Source organism: Centropristis striata, chromosome 9 (genome assembly GCF_030273125.1).
Source record: "Centropristis striata isolate RG_2023a ecotype Rhode Island chromosome 9, C.striata_1.0, whole genome shotgun sequence".
NCBI classification, from domain to species: Eukaryota; Metazoa; Chordata; class Actinopteri; order Perciformes; family Serranidae; genus Centropristis; species Centropristis striata.
The window spans coordinates 20,390,387-20,403,827 of NC_081525.1; the positions used below are offsets into that span (position 1 = coordinate 20,390,387).

The 13,441-nt window shown below is 38.2% G+C and overlaps 1 protein-coding gene across 1 annotated transcript in view; it reads left to right on the forward strand.

Annotated features, from left to right (window-relative positions):
• The first annotated feature begins 530 nt into the window (after positions 1-530).
• atp11b (ATPase phospholipid transporting 11B) overlaps positions 531-13,441 on the forward strand; it is a 63,491-nt gene continuing 50,580 nt past the window's right edge. Inside the window, exons 1-3 of the mRNA XM_059340592.1 lie at positions 531-876; positions 10,406-10,522; positions 11,515-11,604. Of these exons, the coding sequence (XP_059196575.1) occupies positions 850-876; positions 10,406-10,522; positions 11,515-11,604 (234 nt within the window). The 5' untranslated portion in view covers positions 531-849. The remainder of the gene's footprint in view (positions 877-10,405; positions 10,523-11,514; positions 11,605-13,441) is intronic.

Below are 13,441 nucleotides of genomic sequence, written 5' to 3' on the forward strand. Positions count from 1 at the left end.
TAGTAAGAGAAATCTATCTACACTCAAAAAAATTGGAGTGACATTTTCTTAAAAAAGCTAGGCAAGTTTTTCCACACAGAAAGTGTTTGTAGTCTTTACTCAGGCCGTTTCTAAGTAATATTTATTTAATAGAACCACTTTTTAAAATGAAAATACAAAAGTAAATTGCAGATTCACTGATGTCCCTCAATTACATTTTACTTGGAAATATCAACTAATTAAGCCAATGAACTGGTTTAGTGAATATTACTTGGAATGAATGATTCAATTTACATACAAAACTGAGGACACATAATAACAAACAATCACTAAGTAATGCACAGCATGAAAAACTGCTATTTTAAATAAAAGCACTGAATTCATATTTCTTTGTAGAATTTATATAGATGATTGAAATAATAATTACAGGGCCAAAAAAATCTATTTTTCAGTTATTCAGCTATACAGTTGTTGTTATTATTATTATTATTATTATTACTATGATGTGTGTATGTAGACAGACAGGGGGCGTTGCGAGGCCGCCAGAGAGCAGCCAGTGTGTGACAGAGCTGTGTGTTGGCAGTGAGAACTGATCGTGGCAGAGCAGAGATGTAGTGTTGCTCACTGGGACTCCGTGGCCAGTCGTCTGTCACTTTTTACCGGGGATCATTTGTTTGACATTACCCGCGGAATGGGAAAGACTGGATTTAATTGTTTGCACGGTTCTGCATAAATGTGTCGCGTAATGCGACCGAGAAGAGACGCCTTTTTGGGGAAATCTTTATGTTTGGGGACGGTTTTGTTGGAGTAGCTGGTTGCTAGCGCTGGGCTAGCGGCTGTACTGGCTACTTCCTAACGTATCTGTTAAGGATGCTCCGGTGGATACGACAACAGCTGGTAAACCTGCTCTCCCACCTTTTTCACAACGCTAGCATATGTTAGCTCACAACGTTAGTCGCCTGATATATTGTTTAGTTCATGGAAACTTTACTTAGATAACATTTAGCAAGCTAACCTAGCCACTTAGGTGTTGTCAAAAACATTGTCGTGTGTCTCTCAGTGATGACAGTCAGGTGTGGGTAATGTTAGCTACCTTACAGTTAGCAACCGTTTTTAGCTCGTAATGTTTTACTAAGCTAGTTAAAACCTAACTTTAACTAACAACCATGCCAGGGTTTAGCTTTAATAGAAGTTTATATTAAGTTTGCAACCATTTTAACCCTCAGATGAATCGTTTGTCTTTTTATAAACACAGCAGAGAGTCAACGCTAGCTGGGTGGCTAACAGTGTTAAACTTGTCAAAGTTAAACACCGTTGCCAACTCTACTTAATCTGGCATTAACTTTTAACATATCGTCACCCTGTTAAAATAATCGCCTAACTCATTTTTTTCAAGTTTTGCAGGAAACACAAAAAACTTCACCAAAAGTGTAACATATGACATTTATTGATCATTTCACTCAAAAAGGATGTAACAAAGGATGGCTATTGGCATAGTAATAACACTGTGTGTAAATTATGTAACTTAAGAGAAATAAATGATTTAGGCAATTTTTTGAACATGACTTTGTGACTTAAGCAAGATATGGTAACACTTTATTTTGAAGGTGTCTACATAAGAGTCACACAAGCCTGTCAGAAACATGACATGACAAGTATCACGAGCATTAATGTTACTTTAAAGTTTCATTAATGTTCATGACACATCCCATGTCATGTTTATGACACGCTCATGCCACTCTTATGTAGACACCTTCAAAATAAAGTGTTACCATATCTTGCTTAAGTCCCAAAGGCGTGTTAAAAAAATTGCTTAAGTCATATTTTATTTTGACTTAGGCATAATAAATCTGCTTAAATCACACACTTGACATATGACATTATCCTAAAGGGGTAAAATCACATGATCTGATCAACTGAGGATGTAGGCGATTTTACCATAGGTGGCCGGCGTCATGAGGAGATGATTTAGGCAAAAAAAACAATTTTGACAAAAAATGACTTAGGCGATTATTTTAACAGTGTGACAATATGCTGCCACACAACTCTTAACTCTTAATGACTTATTTGATAGTGTCAAGTGAGCCAAAAAGCCTAACGTTAACAGCTGGCTAGGTTGTAGTTTTAACTCATGCGCATAATAACTTATGCTAGCCTCTAGCTCATGATACCTTTAGACATACCCAAAGATGTTTTAATTCATTTGTAAGTATAATCTGTATGCGTTGGCTAAAATTCAGTGTTAATGTTCTTTGAATGATAACATATGGTTGGAGACTATCCTGTATTTGCTGTGATCACCTGTTTGCCTACAAACAGGGCTGTGAGGTGACACCTTGTTGGGCGAAGGCACAGGTGCAAACGACAATAATGGTTCATGTGAAACAACCGAGTCCTGCCTAAATCAGTTTTTAACTAATGTTGCCTATACAGAGTGTGAGATGTATGAATGCTTTGTGTTTCAATCATACTGGAATGGCATAATATGGACATTTGGTCATATCTATTTGTCAAAGTAAAGTTTGGATAAAAACATAGACATACAGTATAAATGAGAGTGGTGTGACTGGAAGTTAGGCTGTGTGAGCATGTGAGGGGGGCATGCCATGATGAATGAATGAATGAGTGCATTTTCTGATTTGTCACACATAGGTCAAACTGTTGATGTAGCAACAGATAGTGAGTTTAATCAATGTTAAGGTGTTTCTGAGTTCCCGTCGCACAGTCGCTGGGTACACCCTGTACTTTACATTGGGTTAAAATGACTCTTGCTCAACTGCAAGTTTTGTCAGTCTGTACAAAAAATGTTCTTACAGCTTTTACAGGTTAATACTTTTGAGCTTTTTTGAAAAGAACACCACCAGAGAATTGTGCCACATTTCCACTGTACGTCACCACGACTCTACTCAACTCCACTTGCTCTTTTTTTGGTTTTCACTAGCAAAAGTTGTGGATAGTGCCTGGTGCTTTTTTTGGTCCCACCTCGGTCAAAGTTTCAAGCAGTCTAAGTTGAGAAGGTGACGTTAAGTCACTGCAGAGCACTGATTCATAGAGTTGTCATCTGCATGACATGGGACATCACGTACAAACCCACTGTTTTTATGGGGTACAATTGGCAAAGTGGCGACATTCTTCAATTTGGTTGCAAGAGTCACATTAAAGATTATGTCACAGCAGTTTCATGCAGCATCTCTATGGGGAATCTGCCTACATTAGGGGGTATTATCCACAGAGGATAATGAAATACAGAAAAGTACCAAAAGTCAAGACGAGTAAAGCCGAACCATTAAGTGGCAACAAGACATGACTCCATAATAATGGTAGCTTCCTCCTAATTCGAGATAGCACTCTTCATTTGACCCATCCCATATAATTGACCTGCCTAGTAGTTAATTAAAAGTGTAATTAAAATGCAACTGGCCTAATGAAAAACTTTGTGGGAGGGCATTTGTCTGACCTTTATATCAGCTGGAAAGTACTGCAGTGATGTTTATTCCCTCGCATATTCCTTATCAGTTTCTCTTTGGTGACAGTGGTTCACACGAAATGTAAGGAGGTTGAGAAGGTGGGAGAGTCCTAATTGGCAGTGTAGCAAACTTTTAATGTCTGTCTTCTTCCATTAGCATTGCTGACATCATGCTAGTAATGCATTAACATCATAAAAGACTCGCTATAATTACAGTGTTCACAACAGGGAAACCCTCTGACATCCTATTTTGCAAGTTTGATTTGGGAACCTTTTGTGCTCTCCAGTATTTCCTATAAGGAATCTCAAACTGCAGCGTATATATTATTCATGGCCATTTTCAAAAGTATATCATTTTGCATTGATTTTTATTTTATTTTATTTTTTTACCTCCCAGGCAGCTCCTACTCAATACACACATGGTATAAAATTCAACTCACATGTTCAGAACTGAGATTGGAGATGTGTGTTTTAATGCAAGAAACAACCAAATTCGTGTTGTCATTTCATAACTTTAGTATTACGTTATTATTGTTTGTGTTTTGGGTTAAAATTTCCCAAAGGCATACTATACTAACAAAATGCTTCTGCTTCTTAATACAATTCATATAGGATCAGTGCACTTGGAGAGAAGAGTTTCAAAAGAGTTATTGCTTGGTATTACAGCCACAAGCAATGGCTATTTTCATGATATAATTTCAAAAAACAAAACAAGAGGTTATAAAATGCTCATTTTGATGCATTAGTTTCAGTCTCTGCAAGTTTTTAGGCCAGGGATGAAAAGGAATGAAAAGAACCCTATAGCTGTGTGATGAAAGAAGGGTTATTATGTGGATGAATGTCAGTTAGTATTTACAAGATCACACATGCATCTAAGCCTGTTGAGCTAACAGAATATTTGACATTTTTACAGTCTCATTCTCCGACATTGCAGCAGCAACCCAAATAATCCACTGTAATAATGCAGTAAAACATTGGATAATGAACTAGCCCATGTCACCCTCAATACAATAGTTAAGTTCCTTATCATGTGTAGTTCTGCTTCAGGCTACTCATTTCGTGCCACATGTTGTTAGATATCTTTTTGGCATGCTTGTAGTCATGTTGTTTGCTGTTGTCACAAGTAATTCAGTCAAAAGCAGCACCTACCGCATCCGATAACAGACAGTCTATTGCTCTTTCCCTTCCTCTTTGTGTTGCAGCACTTTCTCTCTTTGCCACTTGCTCATTATATTGCCCTCTCTCCATATTTCCATCTCTGATTAGGCATTTGATTAAATGGCTCTTAGTCTGTGATACGACTTAGTGCGTTGCTGGTGGTGATGTATTAGTCTGTTGCCCACCCAGCCATTGTTCAAGGCCATGATTCCCCCAAGGCACTGTGGGACTTGTAGGCTGTATGCAGGGAATAATTACCTGTCAGCCTACAAATTGATGGGGTCACCAGAGTCGGGGGACATAATTAAAAGTATGGTTCCAGCTGCACAGACTGTTTAAAAGAGAGCCACATTGAAGCCATTGATGTACAGTCAGTCATGTTTATTATACTTTCAATTGCTTTAGTGCCAGAAAGAAAACGAGAATGATGTCTATTTTCTTTTAGATTATGACAAATGTGGACACTCAAACTTTTGAGTTGTATGTGTGAATTACCTAAGATTTAAATAAATTCTTCCTGATATTCTATGCCAGCCTTTTTTGCTCTTAATGGTCTTTAAGCTCTGGAATTCTTCTTTTTATTATTTACTTGTTATACCACTCACAAAATAGAACATGGGGATAAGTTTAATCGGAGAAATAAAAAAGTAGACAATGGCTTCTACTTGGATGCATCTCATGTGTTTAGTTCCTCTTAATATGTGCCAGTCGTACCTATCTGTCACCATCAGCCAAATATGACCACAGTACTCAGCAGTTTTCAGCCATTTCTACTGAGTCTGTTATTTCTAACTAGAGGCCGTTCCAAAACCCAAAATCTGGCAATCTTGACATCAGTTTAGGTCTTTGGCTCACCATTACTGCTGCTCATTGAATTATCAGGCTGTTCAAGAACATTTGGAATATAAAAAAAACCCTACATGCATATAATCTACACAAGCAAATACGACCTGCGTTAGATTAACTTTTGAGACTAAAACCAAAAATCACTGAAATATTGGGATTTGTTGGTCGATGTAGTGCAGCAGAGGTGTATAAATAGTAAAAGATCTGGATCAGTTGAATGAGTGATGTATGTCTTATGGGGATTTACATGATAGGTTGCATGTCTTGGCAATACTTAACTCAATCTATTGCTTGCGTCTTTTTCACAATTTTAAGTAATTTTTTTGGTAATTTAATTTTCTTTCCTCAAACATTCACGGCATTAATTGTAAAGCAAATAGTTTACCTCTTAAAGTTAAATTCAGCATACTCTTATCATGTATTTGTTTTGTTTAGGGTTGTCACGATTCTCCAAATCTACGATTCGCTTACTGGGGATTTCCACCGGACGCGTTACAGCAGCAGCACGTCTCCACAGCGTTTTTGCTGCGTCTGTCAATTCACACCGGACGCGTTACAGCAGCAGCACGTCAGTTTAGCCGGCCGGCCGTATACACGCGAGATAACGAGATCACGCGATAATCCTGACCATACGGGAGACCGCAAGATCCCGTGATAAACTTTAAACTCTATTTATACCGTCTATGGATAAACTGTGTGTATAAAGTAAACAACAACAACAAAAACCAACTTACTTTGCTTCTCTGAGGTGAAAGATATGTTGATCTGACCATATATCCTTATAAAAACAATATGTTATGTCATAAATGATTGTATGATGTTCCACTTCAACAATAAGTCTCTTGTCTTCCGTGTCGCCGATCCTCTTTGCCGACCCTTTGATTGATTGATTGCCGATCCGGTGCCCTGGTCATAACATAATGTTGATGTGAAGTAGTTTTAGGCTGCATGAACTGCGTATTGTGTTTTATTTTGAAAGGGGCGGAAGTGTTTTACGCTGATTCTGAGTCTGACTTCCTGTCTGGTGCGATCTGCTCTGTTGAGATTCACGCGAGTTGGCAGCGTCTCCCGGAGAAATAGAAGTCCTACCTAATGCTCGCGTAGAGACGCTGACGCGACGCTGCAGTAACGTTACGCTACGCGCCCGGTGGAAATGCTCTCATTGATTAGAGTGTTACCTATTTGCAACGGCATACGCGACGCTGACGTTACGCTGCAGTAACGCGCCCGGTGGAAATCAGGCTTTAGACTTTCGGTTAGAAGATCACTATTCAATTCAAGTTTTGATTTCAGCAATTGACAGCTATTGATAGACTTTGAGGTCTTTATTCATAAGGTTCAACAGATCATTGGTGTAATTGCCTTCCACATTCTTATTTAAAAAGATAAGCTACATGGTAATAATAATATAACTGCCACACCAGTCATGACTTTGTTGTTGATTTATTGGAATAGAAAGCTCAGTTGATTTTTGATTCAGAATTGAAATTGTGACACAATGTGTTTTGTTTTCAGCAGACTGATTGGCTTAGCATAACTGAGATATTATGGTCCATATTGTTATTTAATATGCATTATAGCATAGGAAACATTATAGCTGCATCGGGCACTGTTGGATCACCTTGACTATGCATATCTGTGCTCATGGTGATAAAGACTGAAGACAAAGCAGTGGAGGTGGTACTAGCCGAGTTGCCAGCCAACTCTGGTCTTGTTCCGGACTATGTACTTGAAATGACCCTGGATGTAATCAGTCTTCTGTATGTTCACTTGCTCGTTCAACAATATGAACCAGAAACTCTTAAAACAGTTGGATCTTTTCAGTGCAGAGTGCCATTAGCTATACACTAAAACATTGACAACAATTACTTGCAGTGTGGTCAGAATCATTTGGATATGGGGCTTATTTTAATTTCACAAGCCTGCGTCTTTGTGACAGTTATGCCTGGCAGTTCTGTTTGTAGCCAGCTAACTGTTGAGCAAACTTAAGCTACTCTCTGCAAAGATGTTAATGATTAAGCAATTTAACTTATAGTTGATTGATGTGGTGATGAGCTAGAATCTACTTCTCCCCAGACTGTCTGAAAAACTGGGTGGAGAAACGGAAGAAGAAATTACCTCCACCAACCACCATCAAGTTTCCTCACAGTAATGATGTTAGGTGCATTAAGTAATACTTTTACTGTGCAACAGCACAAAATTGCTGCAGGGATCTAATAGCTTATTGATCAATGTCAGTGACTCAACAATTACTTAGATGTGAGGACTCACTTCCTGTCCCATCAGTTTCTGCAATTGCTGGTTCATATAGCTTGATTTAAAATCCTGTGTTGCTTAATGTCTGTTTAAATGTAGCCGGTGTTAACAAACAGTGCTACTATTTCACAGGTTTTAATTTCCCATAGTGTTAAACTCTAAACTATGAATACAGTGCTGTATGTGCAGCTGTATTGTGATGCACAATTGTTGCTTTAAAAGTTTTTTTCATGGTTTACTTGCTCAGTTAAGTTTCCCTCTAAAATATTGTAGAGTTCAAAGACACATAAAAGGATAATTAAACTAGCATTCTTCAAACAGATAAAACTTGAGCTAGATATGAGCAGATAGTTTCCCGTCACTCCCCATAGCTTCTGATGTTGTTTTCAGGTTTGTATTTCACATTTTTTAGGCTACTATTTAACCCAATTTAACACTGCAGGAAAGTGGCTCATTCATTTACTCAAAACTTCTGAGAACTTCAGGGTTTCACAATGAGTTGCAAAATGCTGCCATGACTGGCTAGATCAGTACACTGGTTAGACTGGTGTGGCTCAGTGTATATGTGGTTTGGTCTCTGTTGTTTACCTTGATGACGTATTGAAGCTTTGCTATTCACAAACCACAGTTGGAGCAAGTCGCAGCTCTTCCTCTAACAGCTCACTGTGTCTGTTTCTGTTTGTATGACTCCTCCTTGCAATATGTAAAACTTATCTGCCGAGATACAACAGAATAGGTCATTTCCTGTTTATGACACCTACTTTTATTTAAGAATAGCACTGGTAAAGAAGCTCTAATAGCTTCATCAGATATAAGTCAGAGGAGAAGACAAGATCTTCTTGCTATTGCTATTTTGATAGTATAAATACTTTCACTGACCCCAGTGAAAAGAGTTTGTATGTTTAGGTGAAAAAAGGATATCCATCTGTAAAAACTGCAACAGGCTAACATTTGTGATGTCGCCGCTCAGTCTTGGTGTGCTGCATTTGTTTAAAAAACAATAAGAAAGCGGCAGCAGATGGAGGGCTTGAGAGAGTGAAACAGAAAGGCAGTAATAGTTTACATGTCTCCCTGAACAGAGGTGAATCTGTGTGGGAGCGAGTGACGTGGCCCGGATACATTCCTCTGTGTGTGCGTATGGCGGTGTGTGTGTGTGTGTGTGTGTCTGTTGGACCTACGTCATAGAACATTTGCAAATGATTCTAACACTTGCGTTAACCTTCTTAGAGTAGCAGTCGGGTCGAGTGTGACACACAGTGCAGTAAAATAAAGTTAGAACCAAGTAAGAGGATGAAGTAAAAACTGTATCTCTTTATTTCAGTCTGCAGAGTGGATCATCTCTGATATTAACGAGCACTTTGAAAGATTATGTTTATATAATTTCTCATATCATAAATGTCACATTATGTGCTTTGCACATTAAAAGTGCTTCTTGTATACAACATCTTTTTTTAATAGACGCATATTTAAGCTTTGTCTTTTAACAAATTTGCATCACAACAGAAAAATGGGTCCTACTGGTCAAACCAGGTAGAGATCTTATCTAACTGGCTATTTAGAAATTTGTATTTGAATGGAAACCTATTGAAACATACAAAAGCGGAGCAAACGGTTTTTACCAGGTTCCCTCTCTTGCAAGTAAATGCCACCACCTGTGCTTGTATCATGTAACATTAGTATTATATCTCAGCAAACCTGTGCTGCACCAGATTAAATAAACGCCCATTGAAACTATACAGTAACTAAAACCACATTGAATAGAAGCTGCAAAATGTTGCCCCTGGTGGATTTACTGTGGTGTAGATTTTCAGGGGTTAGTTGCTTCTGCTTAATGCCAACAATATAAAACAACTTCCTAAAAATCAGGTCATATTGTTGCATTCATTCTGTACCACAAGCCAAATCTTTATTTTTGTCTATAATTCTGATTCATTTAATATGTAAGTAATGTTACATGGAAAATTAAATGTAGTTTTGTTTTTCTTTTTTCTTTTTTAAATCTGCTTTTTTTATCTTTTCATTTTTTTTTATCTTTTCCTTTCTAATGGCAGTGACAAAGTGTCTCATTTACTGCAAATTCATAAAATGTTGTGACAGTTGCAATATAAATATTTGTCCCTATAGCAGTTATAACATCACTGTGTTATGGATCATTCTGTAACACCAGTGTAGAGCTTGTGCTAATTATTTTGATATTTAAATTATTGATTAAATTATATTATAATTTCTTGATTAATTGTTTTGCCCATAAATTAGTTTTTTTTTTTAAATGTATACATTTCCTAAAGCCCAAATGGAAACTGGTGTTTTGTCAAATTAACAATCCAAAACTCAGGGGAAAGAACACAAAACATTCCATATTGAGAAACGGTTCAAGAAACATTAAGAAAGATGGTACCCGGAAATATTGTGTATTTTTACTTAAAAAGTTATTATACTTATTATACTTGGGGTCAATATTTATCAACAGTTTTTTTTCCTTTTAGTGAGTACCATCTAAGTTAAAAAATAAAAAAAGAGATATAAAATAACTTTAATATAAACTGGAGTTGTTTATAGTGAGAAACCTACTGTTTATGTACGAAGAGTTGTTATGCAAGTAACCGGTTTTCCTTCTTTTTTCCACATTTTCTGTTTGTCCCTGTTGTCCCCCACCTTCTCTCCCCCCTCTCTCTTCTCATATATCCTCCCTTCCCTCAGGGCTTCGACCCCCCTCATCAGAGTGACACCAGGACGGTTTATGTAGCAAATCGTTTCCCCCAGCATGGCCACTACATACCACAACGCTTTGCTGACAACAGAATCATCTCGTCCAAGGTACCAAATGTTGTTTAAGCCAGTATTGGAATTTTCCACATGTTGTTATCATTACAGAAATTCATGTTGGTCAGTCGGAATGAGACAATATGTCATTTTTCACTACACGTGATAGGATTTGCTCATTGTTTATGTGATTAAAAGAGATAAAATTCTGTCCTTGGGAAATGTATTTGCTAATATTATGAATCAGATCAGTGACAGCATCCGTCGCTGAAGGAAGAAGTCTCATGTACATAAATTCATAAACTGATTTCTGGCAGTGTTAAAACATTAATTTGGAGCTCTAGTGTGGTGGGAGTGTGATAAGGGATTTGTTGATAACAGGATCAACTTGGACAAAAAAAACCCTTTGTGTTGGTGAGGGGATTAATAAATTGGAAGTTTGACTGGACAAAAGGAACATAATCCAAAGAGGCTGCTTCCCACCACTAACATTGATGACTGACATTGATTAGGCACTTGATTAAAGTGTGTGGTCACCTAGGTCAAGATAAATTTATGTAGTTTTTTTTTTTTAAAACAGCTAAAAAAAACAAAACGGGGTTAGTCTTGGTGGAGTCTTGGTCGTGCAATGAACTTCACTTAGTAAGGTGAAAGTAGGTTGCATACTAGAAATACTTTTTTTTCTTCGATCAGCTAGACCAGGTAGAGGAAGTGATTAATTCAAATTTAACAGTGAAACAACATTCTTTTACATGTGGAGAACACTCAACACAGTTGCGAACTCCTTCACCACTTACAGGAAGACTTTTATCTCAGAATCACAATTTACTGATGCCATGCTTACTTAAAGATCAAAAAAATGATTACCTCAACTGTTACCTCTTCCATTATTTGGTGTCTATATATTTCTGTCAGTAATGCAGTGACAGTATCAGTAAGACAAGTATAACAAGCAGGTTTTTTGTGTCTTTTTGAAACCCACAGATACCCTGCGTGATGAGCCTTTTCTTACCCTTTTACTAAATGTTGTTTTCTTTCTCTTTCAGTACACAGTTTGGAATTTTGTCCCCAAGAATCTCTTTGAGCAGTTCAGAAGAATAGCCAACTTCTATTTTCTCATTATCTTCCTTGTACAGGTAATAACACCAACACATGCAAACACACAATTCTTATTATGAAGGTACATGTTCTCCTCTTAGATGGTGACAAGCCAGGAGCATTTTTTTCTGCCCTAAATACAAAATGTGTGCCTGTGTCTGTTTTGCGCGTGAGTGAGTGACTCACCAACTTCTAGGGACCAGCAGAGAGACAGGTCTGCCTCTGTATTAAAACATTACTCCCACGCATTAAGTAATATGTGTGTCTTTACAGCCATCCCTCGGCGTTAGGCCTTCACTAAGCATCACTCAGCTTGTGCTGAAGAAGGATTTGGCTTTCAAATTTTCAGCCTTCTCCTGTTTTAGTCGAGCCTGTGTAGTGAAGCTAGAGCAATTGACTTGACTCCGTCTAAAAAAGCTCTCTTTTCACCCACTCAACTTGTCAGTGAAGCTGAAGTCAGCTTAGTCTCAAGCCACTGAATGGAGGGCTCCTTTTCATCTTGACATTGTGAACACGACGTTTTCTTGGATGGTCACTTTGACCCTTTTCAGATGGCCTTAGATTGATTCCTAGATATAGTATATGTAAATTATAAGTTTGAGATCTTATTTATTTTTGCCAGGTGAGAGTGTGAAAGGAATAATATGTTCAGTCATGTCTCTGTGTGTCTGCAGCTTATTTTGCCCACTACTGGAAAATCAGACTAATATTTTTGTGCACAAGGACCTCTCTCACTCCTCTTTACTGGCTGGTGGGGGCTGGAAGTGATCAACAGTTGCTTCAGTTATATATCAAACAGCATTTCCAGCCATCTTTAAAAAAAAAAGACTTTGCTTATCTGTTGCAGGCCAGATTTTGGCCCTTTTGTTGTGGCTGAAAATCCGACCTCCATAGAATAGTTTGGTCTCATTTTGAAAGGAGATATCTGCACATTTATTCCATACCTGATATATTACGGTCCACTGAAGTTAGACATGATCTAAGATTAATAAATCCCTGTCTTTGTTAACTTCGCCACCATCTTGACTGTAAGGGAGCCTGGAGGGACAATTGAGTGAGATTCAACTCCTATTTGTTTGGGAGGAAAGAGGGAGATACACCTGGAAGAGATCTACTGAGTGCACTTTTCAAATGGCATATGATCGAAAATCTAATCAAAATTATTTTCTTAATCGCTGAGGGAAAATTCAGGCTGTAGGAGCGAAGGATCTATTGTATCTCTCCGTCCTGCAACAGAGAGAGAGGAGCCGTCCACTGCTGGTCCATAAAGGTTTTGTGTAGCGGATGATCCGGGTATTTCTGGATGGCCTGAACATCTTGACAGTGCATCTCTCCACCACCTCCTCCAGTTTGTTCAACCTGGCTCCAACCTCCAAATCTCTGTCTGATATCTGAACAACACACTTGCCACCACTGACTGATAAAACATCTGCAGCATCTTACTACAGATGTCCAGAGATCTTAGCTTGCTTAAGAAAAAGAGGCGGCTCTGCCCCTTTTTGTAGAGAGCGTCATTGTTTAGGGACCAGTCCATCTTATTATCCAGGTATACACCTAGATACTTATAACTTGGCACCACCTCGATGTCCACCCCACAGGTATTCACTGGCTGAAGAGGGGGCTTGAACCTGCTGAAATCTATGATAATTTCCTTAGTCTTTGAGGTGTTCAGTAGGAGATAGTTCTTGTGACTCCAGTCACTGAAGGCTTTTATCAGATCCCTATATTCAGATTCCTGTCCATTCCTAATACACACCACAATAGCAGTGTCGTCCAAGTACTTCTGGATGTGGCAGGACTCAGAGTTGTATTTGAAGTCCCCTGTGTACAGTGTGAACAGGAATGGAGCCAGAACAGTCCCTTGTGGAGCCCCTG